At 36.4% G+C, this 25,829-nt stretch overlaps 1 protein-coding gene across 3 annotated transcripts in view; it reads left to right on the forward strand.

The window, feature by feature from the left end:
• Window positions 1–25,481, forward strand: part of LOC578478 (transmembrane channel-like protein 7) — a 43,491-nt gene extending 18,010 nt beyond the window's left edge. For all 3 annotated transcript variants that reach the window (XM_011669371.2, XM_778642.5, XM_011669370.2), the window contains exons 2-18: window positions 928–1,316; window positions 5,938–6,126; window positions 8,298–8,565; window positions 12,372–12,456; window positions 12,887–13,147; window positions 14,298–14,446; window positions 15,761–15,908; window positions 17,142–17,294; window positions 17,884–18,035; window positions 18,572–18,668; window positions 19,601–19,698; window positions 20,126–20,221; window positions 20,954–21,029; window positions 21,532–21,662; window positions 22,463–22,627; window positions 23,115–23,193; window positions 23,907–25,481. In XM_011669371.2, the coding sequence (XP_011667673.1) occupies window positions 1,058–1,316; window positions 5,938–6,126; window positions 8,298–8,565; window positions 12,372–12,456; window positions 12,887–13,147; window positions 14,298–14,446; window positions 15,761–15,908; window positions 17,142–17,294; window positions 17,884–18,035; window positions 18,572–18,668; window positions 19,601–19,698; window positions 20,126–20,221; window positions 20,954–21,029; window positions 21,532–21,662; window positions 22,463–22,627; window positions 23,115–23,193; window positions 23,907–24,254 (2,754 nt within the window). In that variant the 5' untranslated portion in view covers window positions 928–1,057 and the 3' untranslated portion in view covers window positions 24,255–25,481. The remainder of the gene's footprint in view (window positions 1–927; window positions 1,317–5,937; window positions 6,127–8,297; window positions 8,566–12,371; window positions 12,457–12,886; window positions 13,148–14,297; window positions 14,447–15,760; window positions 15,909–17,141; window positions 17,295–17,883; window positions 18,036–18,571; window positions 18,669–19,600; window positions 19,699–20,125; window positions 20,222–20,953; window positions 21,030–21,531; window positions 21,663–22,462; window positions 22,628–23,114; window positions 23,194–23,906) is intronic.
• The last annotated feature ends 348 nt before the right edge of the window (window positions 25,482–25,829 follow it).

Genomic DNA, 25,829 nt, shown 5'->3' on the forward strand with positions numbered 1-25,829 from the left:
GGTCTACAGAAAGTTACTGATGATTTCATTTTTCCTCAACTAAGGTTGAAGATGAACTCCATGTAGGTTGCTTTAATTATGCATCATAGGAAGTATGGTCAAGCAGTGTAAACACTTGACTTGAGCTGAGAAGTCTTGTGTTCAAGCCTCATCACAACAAGAAATGTTCAAGATATTAACAAGATATGGCAAGATATTAACCCACACGCCCATCTGTCACTCTCAACCCAGGAGTAGCTGTACTGACTGTGTATAGTGTACACGCCCCCCTCCTCATTTTTTTAAGGGGGGATTGACCCCTCCCTCAAGAAAATTTGAAAAAGTGCAAAAATAAAATGTATAGCAAATACTGACTATAGACTGCAACACATTTTAAGATTCTAGATCTGGAGGGCCCAAGAGTGCAGCGTTCAGTATAAAATTGCAAACATTTTCTCGCTTAGACGTCACGCGCCCTCGCATAATATCCCTCAAAATTTACAATTAAATATCGCATTTCGTCTCCTCCGGTCATGAAAAGAAATCTCAGTCCCCGATCATGCATGTATGTTTTTTTTTAAAGAAGACCCTAGGGACTACAGGTATGTGAGTTTAGAGAATAGTAAAAGAACAAACTGTCACTGTAAGTTAATAAAAGCTTTTTAGTCTATTGTACAAGTCTCAAGGAACAGGTAAGAAAAGAATGTCAAAACATCCAGCTTATAATTTGTAAGTTTGGATAAGTTTATAGTTTTTGAAGCAATTCTACAATACCCCAACAGCAAAAGATGACCAGACGTTTGTTGGTTGACCAATGCTATACCAACAGTCGACTAACGCTGGACCAAAGATTTTCTGAAATACAGACCAAAGGCAAAGCCCAGTGCTCAATTTGTCCTTAATTTGTCTTTCCCATTTCTCTCTATTTCATTTTCCCTATATTTCTAGATGAAGTAGATTGTGCAAATTCTTGACCCATCATGTGATGTCCATGCTGCACTGTACAACGCATACAATACAGTCTTTCAAATCACAGACCAACGCCTGACGTTAGAGAGAACTCTGCGAAAAGCCAACGATGTCATCTGCATCAAGACGAAGGCAGCCACGAGGCCAGCTAAGTGTGGAGAATGACAGCGAGTATGTCAACGTGGAGCTTGGCTACGCTGGGGCCTCGGGGTACAGTGGGGGTCAAGGGATGCCCAGCCAGTATGAGAACATGGAACCTAGTCCTGACTTGAGGTATGGAGCCCGTGGTGTAGATAACCTAGCTTATGGCGCACCCACAGGCACACCTCGCACAGGCTATCAGCCACAGGATATTCAGCTTAACACAAGTAAGTCAACACCATTTCAATCTAATGATCCATCAAAAGGTACAGTAATGTCAATCCACTTTTAATTTATAGATGGTACTATATATTTTTGTGGTAAAATGTAAAATACCCTATCTGATGAAGAGACAACTAATAGAAAACTGAATGAAAGTAGAATACAAATATAAAGGTATTGCAAGTATATACCCTTTCATTATTGCACAAAAGCAAATTAAAACCTCATTTTCTCCCCCCCCCCCCCAAAAAAAATAAAAAATTATGGGTCAACAGGGGTCAAACTTGCTGAAGTTACAGTGACAACATAACATGTTGACCAGACGGGTTCACCTATCATATAACTGAGGCGATGAGCCGTGCTTAATTAACGCAAAGTCATTGTGAACATGCGTACTCCACATAAGATGATGTCGTCAAGTCGATAGCAAGTTTTTAGGTCGACAACTTCTAATCTTCAAAGCTTTAGATTTTGAGTTTTCAGAGAGCTGATACTCCTTTGACAGACACTAAAATCGCATATAATTGCTATTATTGTAATCTATGGCTTTTAAGCTTTCCGTTAATTCATCCATTTCATTTTTCAGTTCTGATAAAACTTAAGATGTGATTCAGGATGAGTCTAATTTTCCTGTGGGATTGAGCATTTTTGTTTTGTTTGAGCAAACAGTATCAGAATGCATGTAAGACAGACTATCATAAGGATTTTTATGCCTCCGCCACTGAAGGTGGTGCCGGAGGCATCATGTTTTCGGGTTGTCCGTCCGTACGTCCGTACGTCCGTTCCGTTTGACCGTTATCACAATATCTCAAGAACCATTTAAGATTTAAACTTAAGACTCGGGAATAGTATTTATCACCATAGGAAGACGATCTGATTAGATTTTGGAGTACGTAGGTCAAAGGTCACAGGTCACAGAGGTCAACTTATGAAATTCCTTGTATTGAGTTTGTTAGCGCGATATCTCAAGAACCATTTGAGATTTAAACTTCAAACTTAAGGATAGTATGTATCACCATAGGAAGACGATCTGATTAGATTTTGGAGCACGTATGTCAAAGGTCAAGGGTCACAGAGGTCAACTTATGAAATTCCATACATTGAGATTGTTATCATGATATCTCAAGAACCACTGGAGATTTAAACTCCAAACTTAGTGATAGTGTGTATCACTATAGGAAAACAATCTGATTACATTTTGGAGCACGTAGATCAAAGGTCAAGGGTCATAGAGGTCAACTTATGAAATTCCATACATTGAGATTGTTATCATGATATCTCAAGAACCACTGGAGATGTAAAAACTTCAAACTTAAGGATAGTATGTATCACCATAGGAAGACGATCTGATTAGATTTTGGAGCACGTAGGTCAAAGGTCAAGGGTCACAGAGGTCAACTTATGAAATTCCATACATTGAGATTGTTATCATAATATCTCAAGAACCACTGGAGATTTAAACTTCAAACTTAATGATAGTGTGTATCACCATAGGAAGACAATCTGATTAGATTTTGGAGCACGTAGGTCAAAGGTCAAGGGTCACAGAGGTCAACTTATTAAATTCCATACATTGAGATCGTTATCGCGATATCTCAAGAACCACTGGAGAATTTTCACTTCAAACTTAATGATAGTATGTATCACCATATCATAATATCTCAAGAACCACTGGAGATTTAAACTTCAAACTTAATGATAGTGTGTATCACCATAGGAAGACAATCTGATTAGATTTTGGAGCACGTAGGTCAAAGGTCAAGGGTCACAGAGGTCAACTTATGAAATTCCATACATTGAGATTGTTATCATGATATCTCAAGAACCACTGGAGATTTAAACTCCAAACTTGTTTAAATTGCTCTATGGCGGAGGCATCATTTTCGACTGCGCGAGGTCAAAATTCCATCTAGTTTTATTCTAGGAAAATAATTAGCATTTATTTTTCTCTCTCTCTCTTCTTATATTTCTTTATTTTCTTCAAATGCCTTATCGTATTAATGTTAACAGTTGCCCAAGTGACTTACATGTATGAAGAAAATGCTGAACATGAAATCTGAAAATTTGATGAAAGATTATATTTTCTTCTTTTTCTTTTACCATGTGTGTGTATTCAGAGTTATAGACCATACATTTATACAGTAAATAAGTTCTGTATCTTCCCTGTCCTGTGCATGTAGATTTTGAAACAATATTATATTGTTTTATATGTAAATGGGCACTTTCATGTTTTTGAACATGTATTTTCATTTGTCATTTTATTTGCATTTCACAGACAATCACACATCATGTACATGTACATTGTACATGCCTTAGAAGGAGAATGTTAATTGCTAGGCAACCTTTGTTGACACTGAGCAAATTCCAATACTACAGTATATGAGTGTACCACATACATTATAATTCTATATTATTAATGTACAAGCATTCATGAGATCTCATTCTTTTAACCAATGAGGTAAAGCCCATGAACCTTCTTTTTCTCTCTCTCTTTGATCTGTACTGTCTGAATACGCAAAACAAAATTATAACAATAACACAAAACTGAAACATGCCCAAAGTGAACACAATGTACAGCAGCAGCTGAGACAAGATTGGGAATGATTGTGCAGATCTTTTATTAATCCCAACTCTCTGTTACCACTTACCAGTCAATGAAAATTGGAGGGAAAAAAAGGATATTAAACTTGTTCCTTTTACAGAGAGAAATTGGCATTTGAAACTGAGAGGACTTGTTAATATTTGTGTAGCATTGCTGTGACTGAATTGTTTAGCTAGTGATGCACTGAGAACTTCACATAGGCCTACCTTTATTTGATATGAATCTGTGTATCTGTGAGGCATGTAATCTACATGTACATCACAGATATACAGTGGACAAGAAGCAGAAAGATGCTTCCATATTAACATTGCTTTTTAAAATAACTTGAATAAATTCATATTTACCTGTAAAGGTCAATAAACTTTTAAAATAATAGTTTAGTGACCTTTATAAAGCGGTGTGTACTCTACACGTACATGCATGAACCCCATCGTTTTCCATCAGCATGGGGCTGAGAAATTCCACACACCATCCTACACCACTCAAGTATGCACATAACTTTACAGCACAAGACGTTGTATGTAAGAACCAATCCTAAAAGGCTGATGAACTTGTCCCAGAAGCTTCTGAATTTCACTACTCCATTTGACATGAAAGGTCAAAATATTAATCATGAATTATTTGTTAGTACTTATAAAATTGCATTATTGGTTCTAAAAATTATTCAACTCCCAGTGAGTTTGAATATATAGAGAACAAGCATTTACAGGTATGGAACATATATGTTATAATAAGGAAATAGAATTAACACTTTTTCCTGTACAGAAAAGAAGTACATGTAGGTTATCTAAACTCGTATTCATTTCCATTTTGAAGAAAATTCAAAGCTAGTAACTTACCCCCTTTCTCCATCTCTATCCGTTTTATTGTAATTTAAAAATTCTACAACATTTGCAACATGTCCAGTGCAACTAAGATTATAACGTGGTGTCTAATACGACATGTGCTGCAGGCTTTGCAATGTGTTAAGACATGGATTGGTCCCCCTCTCTCTCTCTCTGAACTGTCCTAGATGTAGATGATGATGGTGATGTCTTGGATTGTAACCATGCCTTGGATACCCATCTTGTTTGTCATGCATCCTTAGGGTGTCTGTTACACTGGCGTAAAGGGTGTCACTCAGTGGTAGACTGATGAATGCTATTCATAGAGAGAGGTTACATCAGAGAGAGAGAGAGAGAGAGACAGACAGACAGACAGACAGAGCTAGAGAGAGGGCAGGGGAGGAAGGGGAGGGAGCGATAGAGAGAGAGAGAGAGAGAGAGAGAGAGAGCAGGGGAGAAAGGGAAGGGGCGATAGAGAGAGAGAGAGAGAGATGGGAGAACAAGGGAGGGGGGAGAGGAGGAGTGAGGGAAGAAGAGAAAGCAAAGAGATGGAGAGGGGGAAGACAGAGAGACAGATGAAGAGAGGCTGAGAAGGAATAAACAAAATATAGCTGTGACAGGGAGAGAGGAAAGAGATGCTTCCAGAAGAAGTGATGATATGAATAGCAGAGGGATGCTGAGATGCTGTAGAAAGAGTAGAGCTACAGATTGAGAAGGTGCTAGAAAATAAGCACACCTGGAAACAATAACGGCAAGAAAAAGAGAAAGGGATGGAAATTGGGAATAGAGAGTAAAAAGGGAAGAGGAGGGAGAAAAGTTTAAATTTGTATTAAAAAGTATTAAAAAACTGAAGCAAAAATAAGAGCAGGGATATAAATAGAGATTGATACAAAAGAGAGAGGGGAAATACATATTGAAAGGGGAGAGACAGAGAGAGAGAGGATGGGAAGGAGATAGAGTTTGTGTTTGTGTGTGTGTGTGTGTGTGTGTGGGTATAAATGAAAGAGGGAGAGTGGTGGAAAGGTTAAGGAGAAAGGAGGGGGCACAACAACATAGTAGTCTCAAGGTGAAAGATAGATAGAGACAAATCTGGAAGACCCATCCTCATTAATAACCATCATCTCACAGTCTCTGCTGATCACATTCCTCATATGTTACTAACATCACATTCCTTCTCCCCTCTCCATCTTCATCATACAGTCAATCCAGCCTTCAGTGGGTCAGGCCAGACCCCCCTGATGGGGCGGTCCCGGAGTCCCTCTGTGGCATCCAGCGTATCCTATCAGTCTAGCAATGCTGAAGCTGATGAGATACACGAGAGAGAAATCATTGCTGCTAGCCTTAGCGATCCAAACAGTGTCATTGACATGCTACCAAGCAGACAATTAGGTGAGAAATATATACTTTATTTCACTTCTATTAACTTTCTAATTCCCTTGATTTTGGTGTGCAGATGACAGATGTATTAATTTACAGTATGTTGATATGAATTGAAATATATAAATGGTTAAAACATAGTAATAGCTTTGTCTTTTACAGAAACAACATGTGCAATACTCCAATACATGCTTCACCGAGAGAATATTATAATATACTTATGCTTTGTGAGCAGTGTTGATATTCAAATGAATTTACTTGTGTTGGCAAAGAATTAGAGTACCCGCATTTATAGAAATGCATGGGTTTCAAAGCAAATTTGAAGAGAAAAGAAAGAGAAGTTAAAAAGAAGAAAGAAAGAAGTCTACAGCAGTTTGCAATCTATAGTCATTGTGAATGATTCCCTTGAACAAGGATCCTCATCTGAAAGAAATTCCATGGCTGTTTTAGTCCTGTCCCACATAATATTTATTTTCAATCAATGTGCTTTTGTTGATGTGATTTTCACTTTGTGGGGAGAATTCACAGATCATTAATTTTGTGGAATTTAGGTTTTTGTTATTAGAAGCAAAACTAGAGAGACACTATGAACGTGACTGACAATGAAAGCGGACAAAATATACAGTTCCCCAGGTACACAAAGGAACATCCCTTCACTGCTATTATATAAAAATGTGTAGAACAGGTGTCACATGCATATTCACCTTTTTACATAATAGCAGTGAAGGGATGTTCCTTTGTCTACCTGAGGAACTGTATATTTTGTCTGCTTTCTTTGTTCGTCATGTTCATTCCCGATGAAAGCCCAGAAAACATTAATAATCAGAACTTTATGTGAACAGGATCACCTATTTATCAGGAAGTAAAAAATGTACAGCACTTGAATTTGGCATTGAGAAGTATTTTATGCAAAGAAGTCACATACATGTACATGTATATACATGTACATATAACCTTGTGCATCATTTTGATACTACTTTACCATACACTTTTTACAGACTTCTTGTTTTTTTAATGCTTTTAAGTACAGTCACTACTGTAGTGTACTCTTGAAATGTCAAAAATGCAGGAAAAATGTCAATTTCGTGATCTACATGAGAAAGGAAAATGTTCTTTAATCTCAGCTGTGTTTTTCTAAAACAGTGGAGTTATAATAATTCCAGGGCCCTCAGGAACAACAGTATTGATATTGATGAGGCTACCCTAGGTAACGCTTAAAAAAACCCATTATTATTAGAAGAGGTGTTCTGGTCCAGTGAATAAGTCTCTGGACTTTAAACCACAAGGTATGGGATTCGAATCATTGGTGCAGCACTAATGTCCTTTGGCAAGAATTTTAATCTACATTTCCCACACTCCACTTAGGTTGGGTAAAGTGCTGTAACCGTGTACATGCACAAACTACCACTACACTTGAGAAAGTTCACCAAACGGATAAACGACAAAAAACAATCACCTGTTTTCATCATTATAAATTGCTGAAGTCAATATTTCACAAATATTTCCGTCATCAGTCTAAAATATATAATTTAAATTCCAATGCTACTTCATTAAGTAATTATTTTCATACACTGCACAATTTTGATCTAATGCCGTTGAGTCTCTTCTCTTGTTGTCATGCAAACAATGTCAATCATTGCGGTCTGACTTTCCCGCTAGCATGATGGTTTCGCGTGAAGTACCGTTAGTACAGTAAAAAAAAATTTTTTTAAATGAATCCTTGTTCCGACGTTTGTGCAATGTTTTCCATTGTCCGTTTGTTTGAGTACATAAAAGATAATACTGCGAAATATTACAGCATTGGGGACAGGTCTTACGTGGCTGAAATACTGATTTGTTTTTGGTAAATTTCATAACCGTGTACACGTGACCATGCACATATAAACTGGCCGTGAACACAGAGAGGAAATTACACGCTAACTCACAACAATAGTGTGGTAAATGGGTACCCGGCAAGAATTATTTCCTTGAATTGCTTGAGCGCTGTTTTATAGCAGCCGTGCCACAGCCAAGGTAATAGAAATGGAGCGCCAGGAGTGGCAATATGCCAGATACAAGTGCTATACAATACCTACAGTTATTATTAATAGTATATTTGTAAAGTACTTAGAGACATTGTATTACGCGCTATATAAAAGCTAAATATTATTATTATTATTATTTTTATCATTATTTCATTTCAGGACACACACTTCACAGAGCCAAATCGCACCACCACCCATCACACCACCACAGCAAATCAATGAGGAAGAGAAGTCGTTCTCGCTCAGCGTCCCTTCGTCGCTCACGCTCCACCAGCAGACGGAACTATGAGAATGTCAACCTTGAGAACATGGTGGATGACATCCTGGCGGACCCCAATCTCCTTCAGGGCACATCAAGGGGTACGCTGAGAAGACGCAATACCATTCGTCAGATCTCAGGAACAATCGATACAAGACGACGAGTCAGGTTAGTGATGCATGAGTCGGCAGGGTCTGTTAAAAATAATTGTTTATGAATGCCGTTTATATCATAAACTTGTGTTTAATACAGTCACCCTACATTGTACCTTGGGTACTGTACATTAAGATACCTAACCTTAATGTATCAGATTGGGTATACTCATGATGTCATGTAAATCTTTTTTATAATCAGTGAACGAAGCAATCAATGGCTTCATCCAATCCATTCCTTTTTTGGTAATAAAAACTTCACTCCCACCTCTCAACTATACCTTTAAATCTTTCAATTGTCGTATCATCCAATACAATCAAATCATTTGGAGTTAATCAAGTATAAAATGAATTAATCAGTCAATTAATCAGCAAACCTTTGCACAATGAACTGTTCAGTTCATCCATATTTCAATATATCAATGAATTAGTGGGTTAATGTACCTACCTATACTTGAACAAAACACTTGATTAATACATATGTCTTTCTATCAGTTGCACATGTATAATGAAGATGGATTGCAGTTCATACATGTACATGAAGCTGTATGTGAATGTTTTTTTCAATTTGACCTGAAAATGTATTCTTGTTTCATAATGAACTGAAATTCATTGAACTTTTACATACCGGTAACTATTTACATACCGGTACAATGACCATTCCCTTTGATAATTTTTTTCTCAAATACATTTAGGAATGCCTTAAGATATATATGCCCTTGAAGATTAAATATACTAGCAAAGTTTGAGTTCATGTGCAGTTAATAGAGTTACATGTATGTGGTGAAATAGTTTGAAATCTTGTGATTTAAAAAGAATATAAATGTGGTGGAGTGGTTGAATTATTGTGATCTGTTCAAGGAAAAAACAGTAGCTTAACGTCAGCATAGGGATACTAAATATGGTGGTACATGGCATTTGGTTTACTCTGCTATATTTGTCATGCAGAGTTGTGCCCATTAGGTATTGACAAACCATTGTGTTGATTATTGGGGGGAAATCTGAGGGTCAAACTGCAAATATACTTATGATTCTTACCTACAGACCATTTACACTAGAGGATTTGTAAAATGTATTAAGAAACTTGCGCTCATTATAAAACATTCCCTCATTATAAAACATGCCAAGTTTAATGGTTTCGACCAGTTTTGGAAATGCCCCCCTCTCAAAATATGAAATGGAAGCTCTTATCACCAATCATGTGAAAGAATATGTTTTGACTAATACGTGATGATACAAATTTTGCCGGGAAACCGCCTACTAATTGATATATTTGGTAAATTTTTATATCTTTCCGGACTGGATAGATATAGGGTAGTCCTGTACATGTACATCTTTCTGTGTACAGTGCTTGTAACTTTACCAAAACTGGGCCAAATTTCTTATCATTTTGATGATTTCAGACCCGTGCAGTACACACCAATACTTACATGTATATGCTAAATGATCAACCTTTCCTGGTCGATTCCACAACATTTCTTTCACAATGCAATCGCATGACCAGAACTGGTCTATACCTTTAATGTACACAATATGGACTTCAATTCTTTATTAACTTTTCACTCGTCCAACAATTTGTTACATGACAATCATACCAGAAAGAATGAACTAGTTATTGTATAGCTACAGTATCAGTTTACAAAACATTAAACGACGTTTTGCTCATCTGAAAGATGAGGGGTGAAGTGTAGAGTGGGCATGCCTTCCATTGTTGTTTGTTTATTGAGACCATTTAAACCAGGTATAGACCGGTACAGATCCTGGATCTGAAGAAATGCAAATACTGTTATAGTACTGAGCAAATAGGATAGGTGTGTTTACTTGGAACTCAAGAGCAGGGGAAGAGAATGGGTCTATCCCGATTTACATGTAGGTTGAAAGTTCAAAGAGGTTATTGGATAATGAAAGACTCATTTCATTTTAATTTGTGAGGGCCACATGTTTATGTAGGTATAGTAAGAGATAATGTTTGACAAGTAATTGCTTTGTCATTCGGCTTGTTTGAGCAATAATAAATATCAAAATTGCCCCAGAAATGCCAAAAAGAGCCCCCCAAATTTCGCCTAGAGTTCAATGCAAAACAAATTAAAGAGTATTATTTTCGTGCAAGCAAGTTTGAAAAGTAGCCCCAAAAATATTTGAAATATTTTTTCCCTGTTTCAGAATGAAGCCTGCGGAATATTCTTGAAAGATATTATATGATATAGTGAGGACATTGAACTTCAAGAACATTTTAACACTTCAATGTATTAAACCATCTTTGACCTGCAGTAATCAAAGTCCTAACTTCAATGCTTTACCAAGTACTATACCTAACCCTTACCCTAAATCTAATGCCAAAGCCTGGTGTTCCAGGAGAAGAAGAAAAAACACAATGCCATTAGTCTCCTAAAGAAAGTTTGCTTAGTTTATATGTGCATTTTGATGCTTATAAAAGTGGATGTAGTTCAGCAGCATATCAAAAAGAAAGATTGATACCAGTTTACCATGCTGGGGGCTGATTAAACTTATCATTTTCCCCGTATATTATTTTGTGATGCTTGTGCACACATATTCTGGTGTACTGGTATTTCTATTACTGTGTTTGGAATCGCTGTTTTTTCAATTTTTTAATGATGGTGGAATTGATTTACTTCAATCAAATTTCAAGTGACTGTGTATTCATATTGAGGGCACCTAATATGTAATCTGAATCATGAATGCATACACTTACTGAGTACTCACTAATTTCATCAATCAATCATTCAATTTTTCATTGAAATATATTTAATTCAGTCTGTCAGGGACCCTCTTTGTTTAGCTAATCCATCCTTTTATCAAGGATTCATTTCTGCTACCAACTGTATCTCAACTCAATTGCAGGCAATAAAATCAGACCATCAATCGAGATAACCTACATGTATTCATCAGTCCATTTGATAGTATAATCTAAACAATCATTTCTTGTGATTGAATTTCAATTTAAGAGAAACTGGCTTAGTGTTGCTATGGTTGTAAACCATGCAGTAATAATAATAATAATATTCAGCTTTTATATAGCGCTCAATACATCTCGGACGTCTCTAAGCATTTTACAGATTACCCTGGTCATTGGATTCAGTGCTTGCCAGCACACATTGTGTGCACAATCTCCATTCCCTGGGGAGCATTCCAGCTAGGCGTTACTTGACGCTCAAAAGGTGTTTGACCAACAATGACGGTCTCATCCTACCGGGTACCCTTTTTAACTCCTGGATGGAGAGTAGCAAGTTAAGGTCAATATCTTGCCAAAGGATATTATAGTGCCGTGTCAGGATTTGAACCCTCTACCTTCACATCTCCAGTCAAGCGCCTTAAACTACTCGACCACGACACTCCCAGTAAAAGCCCTGGTTGTTTGGAAAAATATAATATAATCTAATATAATTTACTTCGATTTATATTAATTTCACAAATCTAATTTTCACAACATCACATATCAATCAACTTACCAGTCAATCCATAGGTTAGTTCATCAAATATTAATTCACTCAGTCTATACTAGTAATCGAACCTGCTTTTAGTGACCGCCTGTCGACAAAGACCACATATTTTGTTTCCCTTGAAAATGGTTTCTCGTTGAAACATGTATTAAAGGAACCTGTAGGCCTACGGTACATAAAGACTAACTGCCCATAAAGACCACTTTTCTTGTTTCCCTTTTGTGGTCTTTTATAGACGGTTTCACTGTTTATATCAGCTCATCCATCCGGGAGATCAAATCAGTCAGATATTAAGTGAATCTTGCAGTCATCTTTTCGATTATGAAATCATTGAAGTTCCATTTGCTATGTTTTGTTACAGAGAGCAAGTGAATAGGAGATCAAGCAGAACAAGTAAAGAGAAATCACCCGGTATATGTACAGCGTATTTCTATGAAGCGGCATATGTAAGTATAAAGTCACATGATGTATTCAAGTAGATACCAGTCAAAGCATGCACAAAATGATTATTTAGGATTCAAACCTGAGATCTGGCCTAAGATGAACCCCTTTGTGATATGAACAGATTGGGGATCATTTGAGAAAAATGTGAACAAATAATAAGAAAGCTGCGATTTTGAAGAAGAAAAACAAATAATAGTATAACAAATGTAGTTCTTTCTCTACACTTTTATTGAGTGACACATGATTGGATAGAATTATTCTTAATAATGAAAATCAGATGCATGACTGTCAATCAAATATGCTAGTAAAGAATGCTATTCATATTTCTATTTGGAGGAAGGGACAGTGTCTGTGCTTTAACCAGGAATGTCTTCACAATTGAACCACATACATTAACCTGTTATTATCTCCTCTTTTATTCTATACCATCAGAAATGGGAGTCATTCCTTGAGAGCCTCTCTGACTTCACTTACTCCCTGGAGCTGTGGCGTAGCTCCATCAAGAAGATCGAAGGGAACTTTGGTAGCGGCGTCACTTCCTACTTCCTCCTCCTGAAATGGCTCCTTCTTCTCAACATCCCCGTCTTCCTGCTAACATTTGGTTTTGTGACGACGCCTCAGCTCATCTACCAGCCTAGCGCCAGTGTTCCGCACTCTCAGAACTTCTCAGGATGGGACCTGCTGACTGGAGGAGTAAGTAATCAAATATAGTGAATGTAAATCCTGGGGGTGTTTCACAAAGATCCTAAGTTGAACTTATCTCTAAGTTGGTATTAACAATTATGGAAAGCCATTAGCATCCTTGAAAATATTTTGTAAAAGTTATTTTAAAAGGCATACAATTTTGTTTCAAATCATTCATATTTTCTATTATCATGGGAGATTTTATGTTCTTGATGTGGAATTTATGAAAAGTCTAAAGTACTTGCTGTTGAATATATTTCATAATAAGGCTGCTAATGGCTCTCCATAATATCTAAGTCTAACTTAGAGTGAAGTTTGACTTAGAATCTTTGTAAACACCCCCCTGGAATGGGTGCCATTCGATATAGAGAAGGGGATCAGGGTGATTTTGTGTGACAGTTTTCAGGAGAGTCCACAAAGAGCCTGTGTTTAATTTGTTTATAACGTGATATGATGTATAAAAGTCACTTGACAAGACGGCCAGGTTCAGTTCAGCTACGGTAAACCCAGAAGACTTAATCTTAAAGCCCCACTGCACTACTTACAGCTACTTGCGCTCTCTATATATATATCAAACAATGCCTAATCAGTGACCATTGGTCCCCCATGATCCTCTTTTTCTTATTTTAATTGAGAGCTTATTTGATGAGATGACCACCTGTCAGTGACTATGCAGTGAGGCATAATCCCTCCTGGCCAAACTAGTGCGTTGGGGCTTTAATATAAGATCTTGAGGCATGTAAAAATCATTATACTCTATCACTCTATAACTGACTGAGATTCCTTTTTGTTTTAATGCCCCTAGTCTTAAAAACTGTTAAAAAAATGCTGCTTCTTGCTTATTAATTTTTTGGCATGTTTTACCCCATTACTCAAGAAGATAAACAATTTTATACATTCATGTATGCTGCTCAAGTTAAACGCTCCCATATGTATGCACTTAATAGTGCAATTGAGAGATTCTATTTTGTAGAATTTAGTAAAAAAGGAGCTCTGAACCGGCGCAGCTGAATATATTTTGTATAAAAGCTGCGCTATATAAATTGAATATTATCATTATTATACACATGTTTGTTATGTGTAGTTGTGTATCTATCATTGGCAGGGAAAATAAATTATAAATGTATACTCTTTCTCTTCCCTTGTCTGTGTCCACCAGGGCTGGTTCAAGGATACTGAGCTGTACTGCGGTTACTATACCAACGAGACATTCACTGTAGATAACAAGAACTATTACAGCATGCCACTGGCGTACCTGATCACTAACATTCTTATCTTCATACTTATTCTCATCGTTATCGCTCAGGGGTAAGTCAAAACACAAAACATACCAGGGAGATGTTTCACAAAGATCCTAAGTTGAACTTATCTCTAAGTTGGACTTAACAGTTATGGAAAGCCGTTATCATGATTGAAAATATTTTGTAAAAATTATTTTAAAAGGCATAAAGTGTTGATTCGAATCATTCATATTTTCTATCATCTTGGGAGGTTTCATGTTCTTGATGTGGAAATTATGAAAAGTCTAAAATACTTGAATTTTTCTTTCGAATGTATTTCAGTATAAGGCTACAATGGCTCTTCATAATATTTAAGTCCAACTACATTACTGGATACATTTGATTGAGCTTCTGGCATGCAACCATGAGTTTAAGAACTGTTATCATTGAAGCTCCCTGTCCTCAAATGAACCAAGAAACCAGGAAGTCATGCAGGAACCAGGAAGTTCCTATAGCTTCCTGTATGGTATTTTGACTGATAATGGTTAAATAATTGACTATTAAATTGAATACTGTCAGCTAAATGATAACGGAAATGATGTCAATAGGTGCTTGTAATAATTAACATTTTGTACCTACTAGAATTTAGGTTCAAAGTACAAAATAAACATGTACTGTGTATAGTAAACATTATAAGAGTATCAGATTATGTCTAGACATGTATGATAAATGTGCAAATGGAACTCAGGATTAACTGAAACCTTTCCATTATTTGACCATAACAAGGACTCTATATGAACTTTATGTAGGATAGGAGATATGATTTTGTTTATTTTGATATTGTTGTATTTCATCAATAACATTCAGAACATGTACATGTACATGTATGTAATATTAATTAGCAAATCTTTGTAATAATAATAATAATATTTGGTTCTTTTTAGCGCACATCAGCTATAAAGTCTCTATGCCCTTCCGAAGAGCTTATTACCCGCTTTAGCCTAACTGCCATTACGGCACTCTAGCATTTAAAGGAATTCATTCCTGCTTTGTATCCATTTACCTCACCTGGGTCGAGTGTGGCAAATGTAGATTAATGTCTTGCCAAAGGACATGAGTGCCGCGGCTGGACTCGAACCGCGGACCTTGTGATCCACAGTCCGATGACTTATCCACAGTCCGGTGACATATCCACTCGACCACGACACCTCTACACTAGGAAACCTACATACATGTAGGTCCTGACACCAACAACTGCATATGGGCCCAAATTTTTAAAATATGAACAGGTATCTTACAGACCTTAAACATTTAAATGTTGACCTCATATGAAAGAAAGTTAATGTGAGCCCTGCCAGTATGAAAATGTAACTTGTATTTTGTTATTCTTATACTCTCACAGAATGTCCAGGGCGTATCGGCAGTACTTCGTGACGGGTGATCGTCATTACAACTTCTTTACTGCCAAGGTTTTCTGTGGATGGGACTACAGTATTACATCAGAGTCTACAGCGAAGCTCAAGAACAAGAGTATCTATCTGGAATTAGCTGTAAGCACGTCTGAAAACCTATGACTGTAGTGTAATGGAGATGGGAATGGAAATTGGCTATTTTCAATGTGCATTGCATTTCAGACCTGTAATTGTTTTTACCGGTAATCAGTTCCCTTCTAATGGATGTTAAAGAAGGACATGTAGTTTACTCAAGCGCTTTCATTCATTCATACTTAGGCAGAAGGGCTAAAGCAGGAAATATACTATTAGTGTCGCTCAGTGATCAAGGGATGCTCAGAAAACAATCTTTATAGTCAGGTGGTCATAATGTACAGGCTCAGGTTTTCAATGAGAAATGTTGTTTAAAGGGATCCGGTAACTTTGTCTCAGATTCTGAAACAAACTTCTGCATTTGAGCTCATGCTGCAATGATAATTATAAACCTTTAGGTCAGTCAAGAACCCCATGACTTTTACAGGCCAATCGCCTGTCTGATTATCAAGATATTTATGATTGGAATTACAAATTTTGAAAACTGTTTGCCAAATGGTTTTCATAACACTACAGTCTATTGGGGAAAACGAGTATGGTAAAACCGGTCACTCAAAGATTTTTACTTTTTTGAGGCACTACTTGATCATTTTGAAGCGCAATTATTTTAGGGCTTCAATATTACACCATTTCACAGACACTGATAACACGTAGAGCCGTGCATCTCAGATTTAACATTGTTACACGATCCCTTTAAAGGAAACACAGACTGGTTTTTATAGTCAGGTAGGGTTTGTACACAGGTGATAACTAAAGAAACTTTGTCTGTTATGAATGTTTTCATTATAATGTTCTTCTGCAAAACACATCATCTTTTTGCTTGGAGAAGGTACATGTACACATATATTATTATCTTCAGCTCTCTCCATCTCAACTTATGTAATTGTACCTGGTAGAATTTATTCCATTTATGAATGTACTGCATGATAATAATTTCTTTGAGAGCCCATGGATAATGATTTCTAAATTGGAAAGTGACATTGCTTGATTTTATTTAATTTTGTTGGCTACCCGCAAGAAGGCCATAAGCGCTATGTATTGTCAATGGTAATAATGGCCTTAAGCGGATGTTTTAAATGTGATTAAGTTAATCAATGCTACTTTGTAATTAGTATCATACGTGATGAAAATGATAATTACAATAAGTGCAATGTGGCATTGTTTGAATACATGTATGATTATGATATGCATTGTTGATTTAATTTTCACCTGACAATGTTTCCTTCTCCTGTCGTGTAGGAAGCCCTCACATCTCATCACAGCTCAGATAGTATTGGCTGCTGTAAAACATTTGGTATCTATTTGTTACGTCTCACCATCAACATCATCGTCTTCGCAATCATAGCAGGTGCCTCGTATCTCATACACTATATGTACGATAGTGTGGTAGCGGTAAGTTATATTGCTATATTATTCTCTAAACTTTTACATTTGAAGACATTGTCAACAATTTTTAAAGAGCCAAGTAAAAAATAAAATAGGTTTAGACCCTGTCAGTTTGAAACAAGACTCTTAACTGAATTTGATTACTGAATTTGACACAAACATTTGTTTTAAAATTGTAAACAAATGTGCAATGTATATGTAGATGAACATATATTTTCTTGATATGTTCCGCCATTGGAGTAGTAATACATTATAGGTGATCATAAGTTAGGGCTAAATGTCAATCTGTTCTTAGTGTTGGGACTTTTGTATTCTAGTCATATTAAGTATTCATTTTAGTTTTGATTTTAAATGTTTCATGGTTAAATTTGAAGGACATAATACTGCTTTTCATTGAAGGTCCACATCCTAGGCAGTTTTTACAAATGAAAGGGGTTCCCAGCAGTTTTAGATTAGAATATGTTTAATTGATTAGAGGAGATAGATTATGCATTGAGCATAGTACGAGAGTTAGCCAGACCTCTAGCCATCAGTAACTGCTACCTGGTGTTAACTATATTTTCACCATGTCATAATACTTTCCTTTGAATAACAGGAGATAGATTCGGGACTGACTGTAATACGAGAGCTGGCTATTCCTCTAGTTATCAGCGGTTACAACCTGACGTTGCCTTACATGTTCAGTGTTCTCAGCTCATTTGAGAAATACTCCAACCCAAGGATGCAGCTCTATGTTTCACTCTTTAGGTAAAATTGGATTTCCTCCTTTCTCATTTTAGTCCTTGCTTTCATGGCTGTGAAAACAAAACAATATATGATATATTTGTAAATTTTCTGGAACAAATTACTACATTCTTACTGCAAGTTTCACAATGTGTGTTTTATTTGATTTTTGTCTAGTTGATCTACAAAAACAGTATGACAAATGGAAATGTTTCGTACTAGTACACACTAATAAAGTGATCATTATTTTCATTTCCAAGTGTGCTTTTAAAGGATTCCCCCCTCCAAGGTCTTGAAATACACAAGCCTTCCAAAGTGAAAATCACCACAATTAATAAGAAGATACACCTGTACCTCTACTTAATTATGTATTGTTTTCTAACTCTAAGTACCTTGTATGAGAAAGTCCTATGTGAATTATAAATCATTTTAGATTATCCATTAGCTAACATTGATTGACTTATTGATGGATTATTAAATCAATCACAAATTAATGATGTCATCCAGTAGACAATACGTTTATCACATCTCTCATATCCTCCCATCCCTTACATGTATAGAACGTTTCTGATGAAGGCATCAGTGCTTTGTGTGTTGTGTTACTTCTGGCTCAATCAAATCAGCTGTACGGACGAGTCAACACAAAACTGTGTTGAGGTAAGATCAAAGCTACCTGGGGGGTGTTTCACAAAGATATTAAGTTGAACTTATCTCTAAGTTGGACTTAACAATTATGGAAAACCGTTAACATCTTTTAGAAAATATTTTGTAAAATTTATTAAAAAGGCATAAAATGTAGATTCAAATCATTCACTTTTTCTATTATCAAGGAGATTTAATGTGCTTGATGTGGAATCTATAAAAAGTCTAAAATACTTGAATTTTGACTTTTTAATATATTTTATTTCAAGGCTACAAATGGCTTTCCAAAAATTCTAAGTCCAACTTAGAGTTAATTTCGACTTGGGATCTTTGTGAAACACCCCCCTGTAATCTTTTATCAATTTGATGATAATCGTGGCTTCCCGTATAGCCCTCATGTTGATCAGGTAGTGATGCTGTTGCTGCTCCAATAGTAATCTAGTTACAGCCGAAGGGCCAATACATGTAGGTAGTGCTCAAGTATCCATTGACATCTTGGTGCAGAGTGGCAAATTTAGACTGATGTTCTTGCTAAAGTGCTGGACTAGGACAGTCAATGGAATGTACCACTATACCACAACATCTCTTCTTTTCTGGTAGTAAACCTTGAAAACAAGACTGAGAATAAGTTGTTGCAATCTTGTGAGCCAACCCCAAACCCTTCTTTGGCCTCTGATGGCCTCTATAAATGCTGAAAAACTATTATTCCCCCAATTTTGTTCATGTGAATTTGTGTATTCCATTAAAAAAAAACTACAAAAAGGCCGAATTAGAAAGCTTAAAGTTTAGCTAGAGCAATAGAAAGTTTCATGCTATTTTTTTATTTTTTTGATATTTTATTTTTTACTTGTTATGCTTTTTGACAATATTTCCTTCATGCTCTTATCATGGAATGTATCAAAGCAATTATTTAACTACTCTGGATGTACTTTTGTTTGTTGTTTCAGTGTTGGGAAACCTTCATCGGTAATGAAGTCTACAAGCTCGTCATTGTGGATTTCATCCTTCAAAGTTTAGCAACATTCGTCTTGGAATTCATCAGAAGGTAATAATCATTCAGTAAAGTTATTTTGTAAACACTTTTCACTTTTTCTTATTGTTATTGAGTATCAGGCCTCAATTATAAAAGGATTACCAAAGAAAATTGAAATAACTGCAATAATATCCATATGCATTTGTACATATATAAGCTATGAATGACATTAAAACTGGATGAAATTCAGAATGGCCCAATCTTGATTACATCTTAAACAGTATTATAATTAAAGAAATTTGTTTCATCTGCACCAAAGTACTACTATTGTGAAAAGTAGTTACTATTACAAATCTTCTTTGCTTTGCACAATTGTTGTTAATCAGTTTTTGTATAAACACTCAGCGACAAAAATAGATTGTTCTAGCCATTAGCCATCTAATTTAATAACAAAGTCGTCAACGTTACAGAAGATTTTCTTGTTTCTCCTTTTGTACAGAATTGGGAAAGACCATTGTTGCCAGACTTTTGCCTCTCCTGAGTTTGACATTGCACGTAACACAATGGATCTTATTCAGTCTCAGACGTATACATGGTAAGCATGAACAAAATCACTTATATAAGCCAATCTTATCGGCCTTCTAGGCATTGTGGCATGCGCCTGTAATCCAGCTAACATTGGAAGTTACAAACTGATTCAGACGAGGACCCAGGTTTGAAACTTAGTCACGTCTTTAGGGATGATGACGTTTAAAGGTTGGTCCCCAGATGTAAATAATCATATCTGATTGATACACGTCTGTAAAAACCCAATACACACACACACACACACTTCAACCATCAGATACGACTTGATTGTGATACAGTATGTATTTTTTTTCCATTTACCCAGTCTAAGCTATCTTAGTCAGAGTATTCAGACATATTGCAATTATGAAATATCTTTGGCACATTTTAAACTAAACACAAATTTGTATAGTGCTAAGAAATGAATGTTGATTTTTCATTCGATAGGAGAGTACAAGGTAACTTGGCCATTTATATGTTAACAGGTATTTCAAAATTCTGAAGATGAAATGACATACAACATGTCATTTCTCCTTGGTGCGATAGTAGTAGATAGAAGCTCTAGTAGGGCTAATCGCTATGAGTTTAATATGATGATCAGAAATCTTAAGATGTGGTTGGTAATGTGTGGGATAAAATAGCTTGGACTTGTCCTGAGACATGTAGTTACTTCAGTTGAAGTTGGGTGAAGCCATGGACTCCTTGCTTTGCTCCACATCTACAAGTACTTGACCACTGTGTTTCTTATTTATGATTTCAGGATTGGCATGTACTTCTCTCCGCTACTCATGGTCATCAATATCTTTAAACTTGTCCTCATCTTTTATGTCAAAAAGGTAAGCTTAACATTAACTTTATTAATTTTCTTTATCATGTATCACAGGTTGAATATTCATGTCTGCCCATACCTCAAATTTATGAATTGAACCTCAAAGATGTTCTTAGACAAGTCTTTTTAAGAGGAAGAAACTACATGTATTATGCATCTTGTATGTATTAATGAATACAATGTCAATTTATAACATTTCTTTATTTTCCAGCAGTGACACTATTAGTTTTACGGTCAAACTTGTATAGTAAGTCTGCACAGGGGAGACATTAACAAAAAACATTCCTTATGAACAGATGGTCTTAACAGATGGGTTTACTTTAACAAATTTCAAACACTGAAACATTGTTTCAAGTGAAAGGAACTATGGTCTTTATAGACAGGTGTTTGTTCTATGCGTGTGGCCACTAATGCAGATTTGACTGAAAAACAAGCTTCAGTTCATTAAAATCAACATTAGAAAAGTAATGATAAGTGCTTATGTTTTCTTTTTTTGGAATCCTCTTTAGGTCAGTGTTCTGTACAACTGCAAACCATCTTTAAGACCTTGGAAAGCAGGACTAGCGAAGACTGTATTCCTTGGGATCCTATTTCTCATGTACATGATATGCCTTGGAGCTTTTGGATACAGCGTAGTTCAGTAAGTCATGCTGCACATGTTCATAATGTACATGTATCAGACTACAATTGCCCCTGTTTTATATATTTTATTTAAAATTATTTTTTTAGGTTAGATTTACATTGTGGGTTGGGCTGTGGATGCATCTTGTGTTGAAGTTCAGTCCTTGTTTAGGATGGTGTATTATTATGCAAATATTGAATGCGCCGGAGTTCAATACAGTAAAATATATGAATGGATAGATTCAGAATTTTCCAAGTGATGTTATCTGTCACTGAGGCCTCAGGCCCAGGTTGAAATATAATTGTAAGAGGGAAATTCTTAATTTGGAGATGATTATGTATTACATACAATGGCGATATACATTCAATAATTGTTAAATAAAATTGAGGGTAGCATTCTCATGCCTTGTTTTTTCTTGAGCCATCAAGCCTTGCGTGTCAAATGCACATTGATAAGACAATGCAAACAATGAGTAGCGTAGGATTGCTTGGATGTGTGTTACACTTTTGTACACACTTAACCATGCAAAAAAAATGTCATTGTATGGCATACTCATGCACTTATAACAAAATGTCTAATGCCATGTGATAGCTTCTCAGCCAATAGGATGCTCTCTAACAATTTATATCTTATTTTATATCAAACTATGTTGTGCCAGTAAGCCATTTTACGTAATGTAACCAAATTGAATGAAATAATTTGTATTGAGGCACTTCACAGAGACTTATGCATTACATTTGGTTACATTACGAAAATGGCCTATGCTTTCAAGTGCTATGGATAAAGCATTATCCTATTCCAACTCTCCATCTGTTTAGGATCCAGCCTTCTGCTAACTGTGGACCCTTCAGAGGGAGGAATGATACCTATGATGTGGTGATTGATCTGTTTGGTAAATGGCAGCAGTCGGATAGGGTCATCACCACACTGGTCATCTTACTGACCAGTCCTGGTGTCCTCGTAGGGATCATACTCATCATCATGTAAGTTTCTTTCCTTTGCATTCCATCATGTAGTGGAATAATAGTTCCTTAGTTTTATTTTTTAACTCAACATTAACAATTTTTTTTTTTACATCAACACGATAATCATACTAAATGACAACAACAACAGCAACAATAAAACGTATACATCCCAGGGGATGCTCAAGGTGCTTACAAAGTACAAAGTATTATTATTACCCTGGCTTAAGAATGAATTCTTACCAGGTACCAATTGACTACACCTGGGTGGAGAGTGGCAAATGTAAATTAATGTCTTGCCAAAGGAATTAAGTGTTGCGGCGGGACTCCAACCACAAACCATGTGATCCAAAGTCTGGAGACGGATCCACTAAACCATGACACCTTTAAACATACACTTCATACCAAGGAATTTATTATCGCCGCGGCATTGCTGTTCCTATAGGCTCAAGGGGATGTTACATGTACATTGCATTTTTATTTAAATCCTCTTTATTGTGTTGTTTAGTTTGCTGGTGTACTACAGAAGATCTGTTTCTCTGGGTTACAAGGAGACTGTCAAGAGACTTCAACATCAGATCAATCTGGTGAGTTTAATCTCTCTCTCTCTCTTTCTCTCTCTCTATGTGTGTCTGTCTGTCTGTCTCTATGTCTGTCTGTCTCCCTCTCTCGTGCCCTCTCACATTGTGTCCCTCTCCATTTTCATCCCCTCTCACATTATGTCCCTCTTTCCCTCCCACCCTCTTTCCCTCCCTTTATGTCTCTCCATTTTCTCATGAATATAAGCAAGAAACAAAGCACATAATTCATGTGCTTACAGTCAGGCAGTCCAATGTATAGCAAATCACAGCTGATACTATGTCAGGTCGCAACAGATTTGATTGCTTGCTAATGATTATTTGTTATCCTTGTACTTAACTCTACAAGTATCATTAATAGTAGGTACTTATATACTTGTTTTGCACATGACACTCATTAAACAAAATTAAAACAAATATATTTATTGGATGTTGCTTTAATTTACAGTTTGAGGTCTACTTTTCAAATTAATTATATCATGTATGAAATAATTTCTTTTTTAATGTGATGTTGACAATACTAAAATGATACACTGTTTTAAATTACCAAAGTGAGCTACATACTGGTACCAGCAAGTGCCATGAAGATCTATCAGATAAATATGTTATCACTAAGGAGCAAAGTCTGAAGACATATTTCAGATAGGACAATCTCCTGTAGTCTGTATATCCATCCACTCATTTATTAATGTATATCCCTTTGTAATGATCTTCCATTACAGGAAGGTAAAGACAAGCGCTTCTTACTGCGCATGCTTCAAGAAGCAATCAAGAAACGTAACAAGAAGCTTGGCATCACTAATCCCAACGACAGCGTGGTATTCAGCAACAATGGGCGTGTCCTGCGGTCCCCCTCCCCGTCGGCCTCGGCACCCAGCAGGCAACGCCCAAGCCCCCGAAAAGAGGGCAAGAGAAAACACAAAGCACACCGCCACCCTGGCCACCATGGAGGAGCAGCAGCGTCCCCTTCAAGCCCCCACCTCTCACCGCGCCTCTCACCACGTCTCTCACCCAGGCCCTCCCCCAAACCTTCACCTCGGACTAGCAAGCATAACCAGGGAGCTAACTAGAACCAATCACCTTAGCATAGAATCAGTTTATCATTCGCATGTTCTTGTACCTCACTGACATCGCCACACTTACTCCAAGCCGACTCCAAACCAATTTGTTTTCTTGTCAGGTAATGTAATTTTTAGGTGAGTCTGTTGTCAGTCTGGTGTGAGTCTTTCTACTCGTGTTGGATTGACTGAGGTACATGTATTAAGCTTGTAAGCAAAGGACCCATTGATTTCTTGGACCTTTTAAACCTCGTTCACTTATGACGCCATGAACTGCTTAGAAAAAAAATAAAGTGCAGCAGCAAATGAAATAATTTTATGTTTGAATAAATGGCATGTGATGATGATTAAGTAGCTGTGTGCTACAAAGACCTCTAGGCATACTCACTTACATGTACAGTTAACGACTGAATTATTCATACCCCTTGTAAATTTGATGTTTTTTGTGTTTATCGTAACTCAAGAATGAAAGGTGGACCGGTTAAAAAGGGTCTCTGTTGAATACTTTTAGATGTACGCTTTGATATGTCATATTCTCAAGAAAGGCAAATCAGGACAAATCAATTTTCTGTTCATTTATAAAGTTACAAAACTTGGTATTAAGGGTATGAATAATTCAGTTGTTAACTCTATCTGTGTGTTATAAAGGTGAAGAATACTATGCTTACCTTAGTGATTTTATTTTGCTGAGGTATTTTTTTCTTCTTCTAGGTGGTTTACCCCATCACGTGCTTTATTATGCACTATTGTTTGAGCTGAATCACAGTCACTCATTTAAATGTATGTGGCATTTAGGATGAGTTGGGAAAAGAAGTTAATAAAGTATTACCATGTATACAGGCTCGGTGAATGCTTTATTCATTATTAAATGATTCTAGTTAGTAGCAACGTGGCAGAGCGTGGCAGCTTTTGCTTTTATTTTTCTTGTCTGTGTTTAAGCTGGAATTGTATTTGTTTAGTTACATGTAGTTACCTACAGCATCTCATGTTTGTAGAATGTTTCTGCTGAGTCGTTAGATTTATTATGATATGTTAGAAAGGCTTGGTGATTTTGTCTATTATCATTTGTGTGCTATTGAGTAGTTCTATGTTACAGATGGATTATTTGAAGAAAGTATTAATAGTCTAAGAGAGCAGAGCTTTTGATAACCCTTGGAAACAAGGCTCCATACAAAATATCATCATTGCCATATTAACCTTCCTTTCTTGAGTACAAACATCTGCCACTCACACACACACGACCACTAAATACATGTAGCCATAAACTAATACGTTTCCTACAATTTCGCCTCTTCAAATTTTCAACATTTACATTTTTAGTCAATGTTTTACATATTCCCATCAAATAACTTGTATTTGGGTGTTCCAAAAGATATACTTAAAGACATCGTTTATCAATGTTAAATCTGAGATGCATGGCCCTAGGTGTTATCAGTGTCCGTGACATACCGGTAGTGTAATACTGAAGCCCTAAAAATAATTTCCTTCAAAATGATCATAAAGTGCCTCAAAAAAGTCAAAATCTTTGAGTGACCGGTTTTACCATACTCGTTTTCCCCAATAGTGTTATGAAAACGGTTTTCAAGA

The sequence above is a fragment of the Strongylocentrotus purpuratus genome, unplaced genomic scaffold (assembly GCF_000002235.5).
Source record: "Strongylocentrotus purpuratus isolate Spur 01 unplaced genomic scaffold, Spur_5.0 spur5_scaffold_14, whole genome shotgun sequence".
NCBI lineage: Eukaryota > Metazoa > Echinodermata > Echinoidea > Camarodonta > Strongylocentrotidae > Strongylocentrotus > Strongylocentrotus purpuratus.